Source organism: Lactuca saligna, chromosome 9, assembly GCF_052625555.1.
Source record: "Lactuca saligna cultivar CGN05327 chromosome 9, ASM5262555v1, whole genome shotgun sequence".
NCBI classification, from domain to species: domain Eukaryota; kingdom Viridiplantae; phylum Streptophyta; class Magnoliopsida; order Asterales; family Asteraceae; genus Lactuca; species Lactuca saligna.
This window is the reverse complement of record NC_136425.1, coordinates 94254597-94270023: the sequence shown is the minus strand read 5'-3', so window position 1 is coordinate 94270023 and position 15427 is coordinate 94254597. Positions and strand designations below refer to the sequence as shown.

Here is a 15427-nt window from a genome sequence, read left to right as displayed (position 1 = left end):
AAGGAACTCGGCGAGTAGAGGTCAACATGGACTGTTGACCTTAACTAAGGACTTTGACTTTGACCAGGGGTTGACTAGTGGGTTATGGAGTACCTTATAATGTTAAGGACTTACGAGTATGGTGTACTATGATAATAGGTAGTGGAGCCTGTGTCAAGTGATCCGAGAGTGGAGTTTACCTTTCGAGTCAACATTTGCGAGGTGAGTTATCCTCACTATATCGATAGGGTCTACGACACCAAGGCTAGCCCTTTAGTTGTTATTGTTATGGTACGCTACATGTGGTTATGATATGTTAGATCGAAATTAGGGTAGACAGTATGTTATGCTCTTATGCTCTGTAGGGATTGGTATGTTAGTGACCTTCTAGGTCGGTACTCTAGTTACAGGAGAATTCTATGATTGATGATCAGTGAGATAGATATGTTTGATGTTTGTATATGCCAGTATATATGATAGTTATGTGCACATGGTTATTTGTATGTTGGCTGGGTTGAGGCAGTCCTACTTTATGCTGAAGGCCAATATACCCTATGAGCGGTCTGGGGAGACTGTAGGCCCATGTGGTGGACCAGTCATGCCGAAGGCTCTGGATAGATTCAGACAGACTATAGGCCCGATAGGGTGGTCCAATCAGGCTGATGGCCCAGTATGCATCTTGATTGATTGATTATTACTGATATGGTATTGTCAATGTGGTATTGGTATTTTGGGGGTAGCTCACTAAGCCCTCAGGCTTACAGTTTTCGGTTTATTGTTTCAAGTACTTCATGAGATCATGGAAATGCGAAGGCCAATATACCCTACTTTATGCTGAAGGTCAATATACCCTATGAGCGGTCTGGGGAGACCGTAGGCCCATGTGGTGGACCAGTCATGTTGAAGGCTCTGGATAGATTCAGACAGACTGTAGGCTCGATAGGGCGGTCCAATCAGACTGATGGCCCAATATGCATGTTGATTGATTTATTATTACTGATATGGTATTGTCAATGTGATATTGGTATTTTGGGGGTAGCTCACTAAGCCCTCAGGCTTACAGTTTTTGGTTTATTGTTTCAGGTACTTCAGGAGATCATGGAAAGGCAAAGGCGTGACCGTACCACTCCTAATCCTTATGTTATGATTTTTGGGACACTCTGATGGAAAATGATTTGAAAATATTTTGTAAACAATGCTATTTGGTTTTTATTTATGATTGAAAAAGCTTAAATTTGGCGTAAAATTTATGGATGTTACAAGTTGGTATCAGAGCCTTGGTTTGAGTGAATTGGATGAACACTCGTGTGAATCTAGTCTCAAATCAAGGAGATTTTTGGAAAGTAAGTTTTTAAAATGGTTTTCAAAATAAAGGATGGAGGGTGCAGAGGGTACGATCAATCGGAACCTGTATGTAAACCCTAAAATACCATACAGTTATTTGATATTCTGATATGTTAGAACAACATGCTAGTGCTAGGCTAGGGATCTTCAGGAATCGCATGATAGATTTGCCAGATTATATGATGCCTATTAACCTAGGGTTTCTTGTATGTGGACTTGACATCATAAATGTAGATGTTTAGTATATGCATCACGACTGTGCATAATAAAAACCTTATAGCTTGAGAATGTTGATTCGGCCTTCGGGTAGGATTGGATATTCAAAATTCTATTGGGTCCAGCATTATGTGTAGCTAGCATGCACTAGCGCTACAGAGGATGATGGAAGTTTCATGGATGTATGAGTCATGAGAATTGGTGAGACTAGATGCGAGATAGGTGATATTCCTCTAGAAGTGAGGGTTGGGCGCATTTCTATGTTGATGATATTGTTAAGGCGTTGTGGTGATACTTGAGACAAATATGGGTAAGTGTGGAAGGTAGTATGGACCCGTACTACTGAAAGCACATGACCCATACGCGTAGCAAGGAAATCACAACCCCTAGGGTTTTTGGGTTTTGGTCTCCCGACATTATGTTATTTATTTGATGACTTTTATATATATTTCAGTATGGTGGTGACGAGACGTGTTGCTTCGGGATCTAGATCAGGAACAGGATCAGGATTGGGGTCAGGAGACGAAGGATTGGAGGTGCCGGTAGCACCTGAGCCCGTGCTTCAGATAGGGACCGAGGAGTGGGATGCCAGGATCTGGGAGATCATGCACGACGAGATTGCTGCTGCGTTCCAAGTACAGCTACCAGAGATGTTTGGGTCGATTAAGACTGCGATGGTTGAGTACTTTGATGAGCGATATGCAGCTCTAACAGAGACAACTGTCGCTGCAGCCACTTCGGATGTAACTGCGGCAGGGGTTGGAAGAGGAGCCGATGGGGCTTTCCAGTACCGGGACTTCGATAATACGAAGCCCCTGACATTTGATGGTACCCAGGATGCGATCAGGGCTATGCGGTGGTTTTCTATCATGGAGGGCTGTTTCTTAACGTGCTCATGTCCTGCTGACCAGAAGGTCAGGTGTGCTCTGAACCTGCTTAGGCTCGGGGCAAAGGACTGGTGGAGATTGATGAAAGTATTCTGATGATCAGCGAGCTGCTATTACTTGCGAACAGTTCTAGGATATGTTTCGCACCCGCTACGTTCCGCGCGTGGAACGAGAGCGGCTTGCTCAAGAGTTTTTGACAATGAGATAGGATGGGGAGTCTGTGATGGAGATCACCCAAATGTTCACTGAGAGGGCTATGTTTTCCCGGAGTTTGCATCAGAGCAGTCTCAGATAACTCCTTATCTGAGTATGCTCAAGACAGATATACGGCAGTTTGTGGCTACACAACGTTGTGATACCCTCCTGGACCTTCAAGAAGCCGCGGGGTGGCATGAGTTAGAGATAGAGCTGCAGCTGAAAGAGCAGCGTCAGGCACTGGCACAATCTCAGCCAACACCTAAGAGGTCTAAAACCGTTGATACACAGTCTGGGAGCCATCAGAGCCGCACTTGTGGAAGGTGTGATAAGGCTCATTCGGGGGTTTGTCGAGCAGGAGGTGGGTGCCACAAATGTGGCAAGGAGGGCACTATCCCAGGGACTGCCATCAGTCCGCCCCTCCAGCATATATGAGGATTTGTTACCAGTGTCATCAGGTTGTTCATGTGAAGACCAACTATCCGCAGCTCGTCGCCAAGCAGGCGCAGGGTTCCGCGCCAGCTACTGTGAGGATTGGATATGGGAGGCCAATCATGGTGGAGCCTTTGAAAGCTCAGGGTCGCACCTTCCAGCTCACGGCCGAGGAGGCTAAGGCACCATTGAATGTGGTTGCTGGTACGTTTCTATTCTATGTCCCAGTTATCGTATTTGTGTTATGCTTATTGATTGTACCTGTGATTAGGTACGCTTTAGAGAATTCTTTTCCCGCTTTGGTATTATTTGACTCGGGGCGAGTCGGTCGTTTGTATCTCATACCTTCTCTAGAGGGTTCAGTGTACCGACAGGCGATCTTAAGTGTCCGTTGCGAGTTTCGATCGCCAATGAGCATGGGGTTTCTACTTCTTCGGTCTACCGGGTATGCAAGTTGGAGATTTTTGGGGTGTCCTTCCTGATAGATTTGATTCCTATACCCATGGGGGAAGTGTGCGTGATTGTAGGGATGGATTCGCTTAGCCATTTTGGCGCCATGATCGACTGTGAGGGACAGCGGGTGGTGGTTCGGACCCCAAGTGAGGGAGAACTTGTAGTATATGGTGAGGGCACCAGGTTGGGATTAGGGTTTTGTTTAGCAGCCAGGGCTCGACAGTATATTCAGCAAGGGTGTGTCAGTTATTTGGCGTATGTGGTAGATACGCGGGTTAGAGAGCAGCTCTCAGTTTCTGAGGTCCTAGTGGTGAGGGAGTTTGCTGATGTGTTTTCGGAGGAGTTACTTGGAGTGCCTCCGGAGAGGCAGGTTGAGTTCAGGATTGACCTAGTGCCAGGTACGGCCCCTATCGCCAAGGCGTCGTACCGATTGGAACCGCCTGAGATGCAGGAGCTATCATCTTAGTTGCAGGAGCTGTTGGGTAAGCAGTTTATTCGTTCGAGTAGTTCGCCTTGGGGAGCACCGATCCTTTTCGTCAGGAAGAAGGACGGTTTTCACAGTATGTGCATTGACTATAGGGAGCTGAACAAATTAACGGTGAAGAACCGTTATCCGCTCCCGAGGATAGATGATCTTTTCGATCAGCTGCAAGGTGCCTCTTGGTTTTTCCATGATTGACTTGAGAACAGGATATCACCAGGTAAGGTGAGGGAGGAAGACGTAGAGAAGACCGCGTTTCGGACTCGCTATGGTCATTACGAGTTCGTGGTGATGCCATTTGAGCTCACCAACGTGCCGGCTGTGTTCATAGATCTGATGAACCGATTCTGCAGACCGATGCTTGATTGCTCGGTCATTGTGTTTATAGATATCTTGGTGTATTCCAAGACCTGAGATCAGCATGAGGAGCATCTCAGGGAGCTGCTGGAGGTTTTGCGAAAAGAACGATTATATGCCAAGTTCTCAAAGTATGAGTTTTGGTTGCGAGAGGTTTAGTTTCTCGGACATCTTGTTAACCAGGAGGGGATTATAGTTGATCTGACCAAGGTGGAGGCAGTTATGCAGTGGGAGACTCCAAAATCTCCCTCAAACATCAGAAGTTTCCTGGGTTTAGCAGGGTATTATCGGAGATTCATTCGTGATTTCTCGAAGATTACCGTACCCCTCACTCGTCTAACGAGAAAAGGGGTAGATTTCCGGTGGAGCCCTGAGCAGCAGAGGGCATTTGAGACCCTGCCACGATGTATATGTGAGGCGCCAGTGTTGAGACTCCCCGAGGGAGTTTAGGATTTTGTGGTGTTTTGTGATGTGTCCATCACAGGTTTGGGGGCAATCCTCATGAAGAGGGGACGAGCGATAGCGTATGCATCGAGGCAACCGAAGCCGCACGAGACGAGATACCCCACACACGATCTTGAGTTAGGAGCGGTGGTCTTCGCTCTCAAGATTTGGAGGCACTATCTATACGGGATCCGTTGTACTATATACACGGATGACAAGAGTTTGAGACATATCAACAGAGTGAAAGCTTCATCTAGCTAAACAAAAGCAACTAAATTCAGATACTCATGGCTGAAAACATAAACAAAATCTCCATACAAACTGACATGATTAAATTAAACAAACCAATGTAATGAATGTGCACTTCAATCTCTTGATCTCCAAGCTAATCTCTTTCAAAAGGATGCTTTGTGCACTTTTTGGACACCAAATTCGGTTTTAGAATACCTTTCCACCATAAAAACTCTCCAAAAGTTGTCCCCAACCTCCCAAAATCGTAAGAATGAAGGAGTATTTATAGTTTTGGAAATTTCATGCTTCACGACGTGAACAAGGATTTCACGTCGTGACTTGGGTAAAAAAATTTATCGGACAAGGATCCTAACTTCCCACATACTTATCATCTAGAATACTCACTCCACGTCGTGATGTTGATGGCCATATCATGATTTGTGTTTTTCACTGGAAAATAAGCTTCCATCCTCCAAAGTTCCAGTTCTTGTTAATTATGGTCCCGATTCTTCAAGAGTGTTCCTACTAGCTACAAAATTCAATTTAATTTAATAAGTATCACATATCTTTACAAATATCACTGATCAATATGGTATAGTTACGGGTAGCACATCTTTAAACAAATGTGATCTCATTAAAATTGTTGATGGCTTCTTCCTCCTCTGGGAAAAACAAAATCATCAAAACATGAATGATGAAAATGGTTTTCAAAAATCAATCTCAAAAATTATGTTTCGAATGAAAATCTTGAATTAGATGTTAAAATCAAACTCATAACAGGAAAAATTTTGATTTCAATTTTTATACAATTTGGAAGGAGAAGAAGTGGATTGCTTGAATAAGGGTTTGTTCTATGGATTTAAATATCCTCCAATATTTTGGACGAGTTGAAAAAAAAAAGATCATTATCGTTATTATAATTATAATTTTTATTTTTAAATAAATATATTCTCATATATAATATAATAAAAAACATTTGGCTCCAAAAAAATTGAGCCTTGTACAGCTGTCCACTTTGCACATCATTTCACGCCCCTAATGGCTCGAATTTTTCTCTTTTATAAAATTTAGTAAATACATCTGATAGATAACTTGTTTGAGAAAAGAAAGAAGAGTAATATAAACCAACGAAACAAATTCTTAACCAACGTTTTAAAATACTGGTTTAAACCGGCCGATCGAACTGGTTAGACCGTGAACCGGAAGATGGAGCGGTTTACTATCACCGGTTTTATATAGATTTCTAAACTGAGTTGAACCGGCCAGTTTTTAGGAAAACTCGTTGAACCTGTTAAAATAAATCGGTTAAACCGAATAAAAATAAATGGAAAAGAATCATTTGCATAATAAAAATTAGAGATTTTTTTAAAATTATTTACTTTTATCTAAATAAAAACATATGGTAATGCTATAAATTTTTTTGATATGATTGTATTAGTCTAAAACTATATTTTGTTTCGGTATTATACTTTATTTTCTTTTTGATGTTTATGGATTGATGTAAAACATTAAATCTTATGATTATGTGTTATTTTAATATATTTTGATTGGTCCACAATTTATTTTTATATGTATTTTGAATGTTTGAACTTATAAACGTCAAATTCATGATATATATATATATATATATATATATATATATATATATATATATATATATATATATATATATATATATATATAGGAAAAAAAAATATGAAATTATAGAGACTGGTTAACCCAACGGTCGAAACGGTTAAACCGGTTCAACTAAAAAACCGGTTTTTAAAACATTGTTCTTAACACTAAGCCAAATTTTAAATCAATTTTGAAAAATAAAGGAAAAATGTTTTGAATGAAATTGCATGTGTTTATTCCTTTCATATTTTTTTTTAAACAACAAAGTAATTTAATCCTAAACAATATTTATGTTTCCTAATAAAACTTGAACCTATAATCTCTCATTTTGAAAAAAATCACTGCTTACCGTTAGATCAAAACTACTCTTGTATCCCTTACACTTTGAAGACACCAAAAAAGTGTTCGTAAATGAACGATTCAAAAACTGTGTGGTATTTTAACGTTTCGAAAAAAAGGGTAACTTCGCTCAAAAATATCAAAATCCAATAGGATACAATACTTTGTGAATTACCTTGGGTTAGGTAGAACTTTGAATGCTATGATTGAAAAAGGTCAACTTCGCACAAAAATATCAAAATCCAATAGGATACAATATTTTGTGAATTAAGCTGGGTTAGGTAGAACTTTGAATGCTATGATTAAACTGAAATCAAGTAATGAATAAGGTTGCCATAGATATAGTGACAGAAAAATTAATCATATATAGTAACCACTTAGAGCATATACTATGGACAATTTGAAGTGATGTTATAATAAGAAGCAACAAAAAAAGAGAGTGTTATTCATGATGTTATAACACCCTAGAGAGAGAAAGAGAATTTGTGCAGTCAATAGAAGATCAGGTTTCATCTTGTCATGACCACAACAAAAAGCAACTCAACTAGATACAATAAGAATAAGGGGTGGTGTTCATCTTGTTATAATTAGGTTATGAGGTGCCACATCATTAATAATAACATTTCTGGTTGCCCATACCATATGCTCTTATATATCATTTGGTGACTACTCCTATTTCTCACTCTATTTTCGTCACTAATTAACAGTTTTTAATTTTTGCTTATTTTCCGTATTACAGTTTGGATTATAGAATGCGATTTTTGAAATCATGTGATTGATTAACATTTTAATTTTTGTTATTTTATTCAGTTATAATTTCAAAAAAATAAATAATACCTGTCAAAGTTGGATTCATCATATCTGTTATTACAAGACTGGATGTAATATTTGAAGATTATTTTCAAATGTATAAAACATTCTTCATCTGATATTTTCTTAAACGCTTTTTTGTTCTTAATTCCATCCAAACATTAAAGAAACAAAATATGCCAATTTTAGAGTGCCTCTATACTTGGTACGACGGTTTAGAGAGAGCAAAGTGGACAGTTGTATAGGACTCAATTTTTTTTTATTATATATTTTTATTTAAAAATACAAAATTATAATAAAGATAAAAGCTTTTTTTTTCTTGTTCGTTCTAAACTTTTAAGAATATTTCATTTTCTGGACCACCCTAATATTTGGTCTACAAAAGACAATTAAAAGGATAAAAAGAATATATCATAAGAATATATTTCAAAAAAAAATATATTTCAACTAATAATAATATACTAAATATCATCTAATACAATATTTATCGTTCAAAAAAAAATCTAATACAACATTTAATATGACAAATTTTATTCATTAATGTCTAGTTGGCGATGATAATATGTCTAATACAACATTTATGTTCTCATTATATCATAAGAATATATTTCAACTAATAATAATATACTAAATATCATCTAATACAATATTTATCGTTCAAAAAAAAATCTAATACAACATTTAATATGACAAATTTTATTCATTAATGTCTAGTTGGCGATGATAATATGTCTACCATGTGACAAATAACCGATTGAGATGCATTCCAATAATGTCATTGAAAATCCATAAATTGTTTTATAACCTATTGAATAAAAAATAATTAAATTAAATAACAAATTCTGGATTATTAATAATTATTTTATATTATTAACCCATTTTTCAACCCAATCGTTTTTTTCCTTCTTATCCGATATCTTTTTGCTCCAATGACTAAAAAAAAAAAGAAAATTCAACACACTCTTCAAGTAATAAAAACGTTTTTAAAAGTTTAATTTTGGTCAACGAGGATAGTCTTCCTAAGCCACTGGTATTTTCATATAATATCCGCGTATAATATCATCTACCTACCCTAGTCCACCCTTCATGCTTTCAGATCTGAAATACGCATTTATTTTCACGTTTCCTTTGTCATTTTCATCATCCCCTTATATTATTTATTGAAACTTGAAACACAAAAAAGATTAACAAATTATTTCATTTCAATGGCTTCAACTTCTTTTCTTACTTGTAGTTTGAGTAGCTTTCCTAAGGTTTCATGTCAAAGGTTTGATCCACTCTCGTCCTCCTCCACCACCACCACCACCACTGTATCCGCCAGCTCTCGGTTGTCCCTTGAAAGATCGGTGGTGGCTGGCGGGCGTGTTTCACTAGCTAACCGGAGTTATCTTAGCTCCGGCCACCGGACATCTCAACATGGCAAGAGATCAAAGATGTAAGTGCTTTTATATTCATTAATGATATTGAGTTTCTTTTATTATTTTCTATTATATGGTCAAATCTTTACATCTTATTTAGGGAGTTCGTAGTCTATAGTGCTGACCAAGTTGCAGATCTCCTGCCTTTTGGAATTCATCTCCCTGAAAATTGGTTAGTTTTTTTCTTACTTAAATTGAAGATTTACATTTTATTTATGGGTTTTAATTAATGCATGGATCCACTAACAGAGTAAATGAAACTATATTAGTGAAATCCATATTTATATTTAGTATAAACAATTAAGTGTTTTTTATAGAAAAAGTTTTAACATATGATTACATAAACTAGGAATGGATATTAAACACTATGATACAAATAAACATAAACCGATGTGATGAAATAACTAGTTCTGATATACAATATTCCGTAGAGCCTAATTAACGTATCTTTATGCATATTATCCCAAAAAAACTACTTTGTTACATAAAACAAATTCTAAACCTTATTACATAAAAACACGTTTTTTAGGGTAGATAAGTTTATAGCATATCGATCAACAATAAGTATTTTGAAACAAGTGTGCATATTTTGTAGGCCAGCATGGATCCCAGGAGTTGTATTGGCTGTAGTGGTTCCATTTTTCACAAATAAATGGGGCCCATTTTCAAAATTCAAAGGTAATCCACTATTCGACTTCCTTATGGAAAAACCTTTATTTTGTTCACATCCGAACCAGGCATTTTTTAGTAGAGTAAGGTTAAATTGATAATACAGCTATTTAAATTTATAAAATTTGAATGATTCATGTTTTCTTATGTTAATTAATTCAGTTTTTCTTATGTTAATTAAATAATTTCATATTTCATATTCTTCCAGCTTTACATATTTAACATGTATTTTAAATTTTGTTACCGATTTTGTTTGAGCATATATTATATATATTTTATTAAGAATTTGTTCCAAATTTGGTTTAATTTATAAATTTATTTTTCTACAACTTTTTAAAGATTTTTTACATCCTTTATTTAGATCTTTTCTTACATTTTTTAACATGTTTCATAAATCTTTTTACAACGTTTTAAAGAAAAATATAGTAATTGTTATAGTTATTTACAAAAAAAGAAGTTATAATTTTGTTTTACATTTTCATTGATATTTTAAAGTTATGTTCTAATTTTAAAAACATTTTCAAACAACTTTAATACAACTTATTTTAAACCAAGTATTTGGTAATTTTTTAATTTTTCATAAAACTTTTTAATTTTCTTTTACATTTTCATACAACCTTTTTTATAACTTTCATACAATTATTTTTAAACTTTTTTTACAACATTTCATAGATTTTTTTATAACCTTTTCTATACTTTTTGTAACATTTAAAAATACTTTCATTAATGATTAATCATACAAATATATATATATATATATATATATATATATATATATATATATATATATATATATATATATATATATATATATATATATAACGTTGTTCTATAAACTATAAAAAGAAAAAAGTTACTTTTAGTTAAACCATCTAAAAAAATTATAATTTTTCTAAAACATTTATAAAATATTTTTGTTTAAAAGCAACTGTATTATAAGTGTGTCAGAACTTAAAATAATTTATAAAGTTATAACTCAAGTTTAAAACATTATATTTAATATATAAGATAAACTTGTAAAAAAAATTTAATAAATATGTGTAACAAGTACTATTTTTTTATTAAAAAAATTCAAAAAAAATCTCCAAATAATCTTCTCAGAAAGTATTAAAAAGTTGTAGACAAATAACAAAATTTATGTTTGGACCAAATCCCTAACAAAATTTAAAATCTACACTAAAAATATAAAAGATGAGTGAATTGTTCAACCTATGGTAACAGTGGTAGTAGGTAAACATAGAGAAACATAAAATAATCTCAAATTCAAATCTGACCAAACTGGTTTAAACTTTATGCTGTTTTTGAAGATAACATATTTTTTATTTTTGGTTCTTATTATATCATAGTTATAGTATATATCATTTTAAAAGGAAATTTTATAGTAAGATATTAAAAAGAATTATAAAATATTGGATGAGCAGAGGAACTCGACAAAGTAGAGGAGGCAGTGGATAATGTGGCGGATAGGGTGGATGAGATCGCGGAGAAGGTGGAAGAGTTTGTCGGCGATATCGCTGATGATCTTCCCGAAGGTAGTCAACTTAGAATGTCATTGGAAAAAGTCGAAAAAGTAGCTGATACCATTGGAGACAAAGCTAAAATGGTTTCGGATCTAGTCGACAAGGTTAGTTATATCAAATTCGTTTAACAAATTGAATTAGTAGTTATTGAGATAAAACTTATATTCGGTATTTTGCTAATTAAACAACAAGACTTAACTAATTTGATTAAAAAAATGTACATAGGATAAATACCTTAATTAGTCGGTTATACATGGTTGTTTATTTTTATACGACTATCCGTGACTTCATCAAAACACAATACGTTAAGCAGGTTAAGTCAAAAACTATGGCTTAAAATATTTTAGATTCTAATTATGAATGTATTTTAGGTTGTCTTCATGAAATGATTCAATCTTCGATTTTAGATGTTTCATTAACTAGGACACCCTAACCCCTTTTAAAAATCCAACATGCATTGGAGAGTGCACTTATTAGTAACATTGTGTCAAAGTACACTTCAACATAATTGTTAGACAAAAATAAGTTTTTGAGTATCTACGAGCACCACATACTTATGAGTTTCTTCTAGATATTCCAATTTATGGTCTAGGCAAGCATATGTCAGTACGTGTGTATCATATTATCATTAAGTATTGCCTCATAATTCCATTAGTATTTTCGATTGATGAGACATGTCTAGTTTATCGTAAGGCATGATTTGACTCCTTTAAGGAGATTGAAATATATTTTAAAGAGTTCCCAAGTTTCAAGTTTTGATACAATATACATGGTAAGATTATCTATGCATTTAGGGATGTTGACATTTCCACTAAAACAGAAGAACCTATAAACATCATGACTGATATGTTGAAAGGAATATTAAAACACATGCATTCCGATATTTTTTTTTATAGATAGGACATAAAAATACATCTATAGCTCTAACATGGGTTTCATTACTCGTAAACATACAGAGAGATAGTTTTACTCTGACACGTTTTGTTTTAAAAAATGCATCATGTAATATATAACCATCATATGTTTAAATAAATAAATAAATAAAATTATATTTATTTTCATTTCTGATTAGTTTCTTTATGAAAAAATAAATGAACCAAACAAAAAATACCAAAAATTATGTCATTTAACCTATATATTTAATTAATTAAATATGTTAAAAATTAAAATAATTGTGCATTTACGGTTTCCATCAACAGTTAAAGTAATAAGGATGTTTTGGTTTCATTTTGTATTTTCTTTTAAAAAACTACATGTTGTGGTTAAAGCTTAACAAAATCAAACCTATGAAAATATTAAAGAAAAATATAGAAAAAAAATCCGTAAATTTTCGAAGTCAAAAAGCAAAATTTTCTTTTTGGTTTTAGTAAAAACCAAACATTTTCACTTTAAAGGTTAATAAACGTTATTCTCTTGGCAGAAATTTAGTTGTATTATTAAGAAAAAATATTGAAAAATAATGTTTTTGTAAACTTTTCTAGATAATAATGGTTTTTTGAGAACTTTTATATATAGATACGTGTGATTTATCTAAAAAACATTTTGTTTTTAAATAAAACGATGAAAATGTAGTGTTTCTTAAAAATCCCTAGATTATATTTTGAAATATCTGTTTATTATAATAAAAATGTATTGTAATATACAAATAGATAAAAATTATTATTTTTATTATTAAATATCATAATCGAATACATTATTGTGTCAGAGAAGTGTTTAAAATTAACAGTAAAGTTTATTGTGATGAACAATCTTGCAGATGGATGAAATGGAAGCCAAATTGGAGAATATCATGGATAAAGCCAAGGAGAAAAAGAATACTACGCCTACGAAAACTGAGCCACAATAGTTGAATATCGGCAATAGAGGTCGATAACATAAGCATATACATTAGGCTTAGGAAAAAGATTATGCCTTTTTGTTTCGTTTTACTTTGTAATATTTATCAAGTTGATTCAAAATATATATTCTCAAGTTGCAATTTGTTGCTTTAGTGAATATCAAGTAAGGTTTTCCAACTTCCTAAATCAGAACAAGATAAATTAATATTGCTCTATGTATGCACCATTTAGTACACCAAACATATTACACCATAAAAAACACCGATCAATGTAAGTTCAAATATTGCTCAAATTAGGAAGTTACCAGCGTATGTCGAATCAAACAATTACAAGATAACTTTTTTGATTGAAAAATTATAAATATGTGAGTATGTGACTCTATCAAACTAAACATCCCGAACCAAACACACATACACTACAAAAATACTAACCTTTAGCGGCGACAAAAGTCGTCGCAATTGATCATCTCTGTCACACCCCCAAACCAAGGATGGCGGAAACGTCCGGGGGTGGAGGACTTCATGTATAGCATCATAACCACAATTTCAATAGTAATTCAAGCAAACACAACCAACATATATATAATTGAAAAGTTACATCACTTGCATGAATTACATGTTTCAAAATCAATTACAATATGTTGTCAAAATATGAAAAGTTTGACACCTCAACGTCCCATCCTCAAAAGCACTTGGTAACACGATTAATGCTTTCCTGTGAATACAAGTTGTTTGAAAAGTGTCAACACAAGGGTTGGTGAGTTCATAAGCTTTTATTAATAATCTTATTAGAAGTCTTTCACATGTAAATGCCGCGTTGTTTCAGAAAAATCCGATATTTTCCTTGAAATCCGAAAAATGTAGCCTTACAACCAAAGACTAGAATGTATGAAAAGTCATCGTTTCTTAGTAGGAATGTTGTGAGTTTAAAATGAATTGGAAAGTAAATTTATTTTATCAACCTAAAACCTACTTTGGTTTTTATGCAACCCGTAAACTTTATGAATTGTTGTCTCCCTAAGTGAGTCGCTATAATCATACTGTGACTATGTGAACCTGCCACAACGTTTCTCAGGCGTCGCGAAAATGAAATGACATTTGTCACCCGTAGACCTGCAGGTCCCACTGTAGCTAGCAGCAAGGTGTGGGGTGTCAAACCCAATATAGATCTATATACAAGTATCACGTTCTCCCTCAAGGAGATTCTGATTATAACTACCAGGAATTATATCCCGCACTCGGACGTACGGGGAGAGAGAGAGAGTCTCACAACATAGGTTAACAAGTTTACTTGAAATGTGTATGAATATAAATCTTTCTTGTATGAATGTACCCTTTTTGTACGAGTGCGTTGAGTGATGTATCATAAACTATACCTATTATAGTTTATCTAAAATGTATGTAATATGTATGAATTCTTTTATGGAAATGTATTAGTATTGTGAATTTATCAAACTATACATTTTATAGTCTAATAATACGTGTTCCAAAACGAATGAATAATATTTAATATTTAATATGAATGTCTTAATTCCAGTTCATAATGATAAACTAACACGGAAACACATTCAAATATTAGAACTTATGATTATACACTTTGCTCAACATAATACAAAGTGTTATGATATTTACATGCTGTTGGCTAACTTTAGCCATTCTGCCCTGTATTTGGAAAAAATCATAGAAAAATCATACGAAGTCGAAAACTAGATCCGTAAATTTTGAGAGTTCACAAAATGTGTCTAGTTTGCTCATAAATTTTATCTCAATTTATAATGACCTCTAACTTGGGTGAAAAAGTCCAAAATCACAGACTGGTCCGGATTGTTGTTTGAAATGATAGGCAGTTTTGTAAAAATCGCCATAAATTGTAGAAAAATCGTATGGAGATGTGCAAGTAGCCATTTTAAAGCTAAAAACTTGAACTATTTGCACCTTGTACAGTTTTGAAAACAAAAATGTGTAAGATGCCCAAAACAGTCCGTGAATGGAGTTGAACTTTTCTGATGAAGGCTGTTAGAAAACTTTTGATAGGTTCTTAGTGTTTTAACTTGTATTCACCCCCTGAAAACTTGAGAAATCATGAAAATGTAGGGGTATGAACTCACCTTGAGTGATTTCAGTAGATGATTGTTGAAGGATGGAAGTGTTTAATTCAAGAACACTTGGAGATGCCTTGAAGGTTTTCGAGAATCTAA

The 15427-nt window shown here is 34.1% G+C and overlaps 1 protein-coding gene across 1 annotated transcript; it reads left to right on the top strand.

Annotated features, from left to right (window-relative positions):
• Window positions 1-8912: 8912 nt before the first annotated feature.
• LOC145017518 (uncharacterized) lies at window positions 8913-13372 on the top strand. Its single transcript, XM_078975539.1, has 5 exons — window positions 8913-9220; window positions 9304-9375; window positions 9799-9881; window positions 11294-11496; window positions 13149-13372. Exons 1-5 carry the CDS (start codon window positions 8991-8993, stop codon window positions 13236-13238), a joined length of 678 nt encoding a protein of 225 aa, XP_078831665.1. The 5' UTR covers window positions 8913-8990; the 3' UTR covers window positions 13239-13372.
• Window positions 13373-15427: the final 2055 nt, after the last annotated feature.

What these genes read in the sequence shown, in the direction of transcription:
- LOC145017518 (XM_078975539.1), top strand. Translation starts at nt 8,991, where the DNA reads ATGGCTTCAACTTCTTTTCTTACTTGTAGTTTGAGTAGCTTTCCTAAG. An exon ending in CCCATTTTCAAAATTCAAAG is followed by an intron (nt 9,882 to 11,293) that starts GTAATCCACTAT and finishes TTGGATGAGCAG; the next exon opens with AGGAACTCGACAAAGTAGAG. An exon ending in TTTCGGATCTAGTCGACAAG is followed by an intron (nt 11,497 to 13,148) that starts GTTAGTTATATC and finishes ACAATCTTGCAG; the next exon opens with ATGGATGAAATGGAAGCCAA.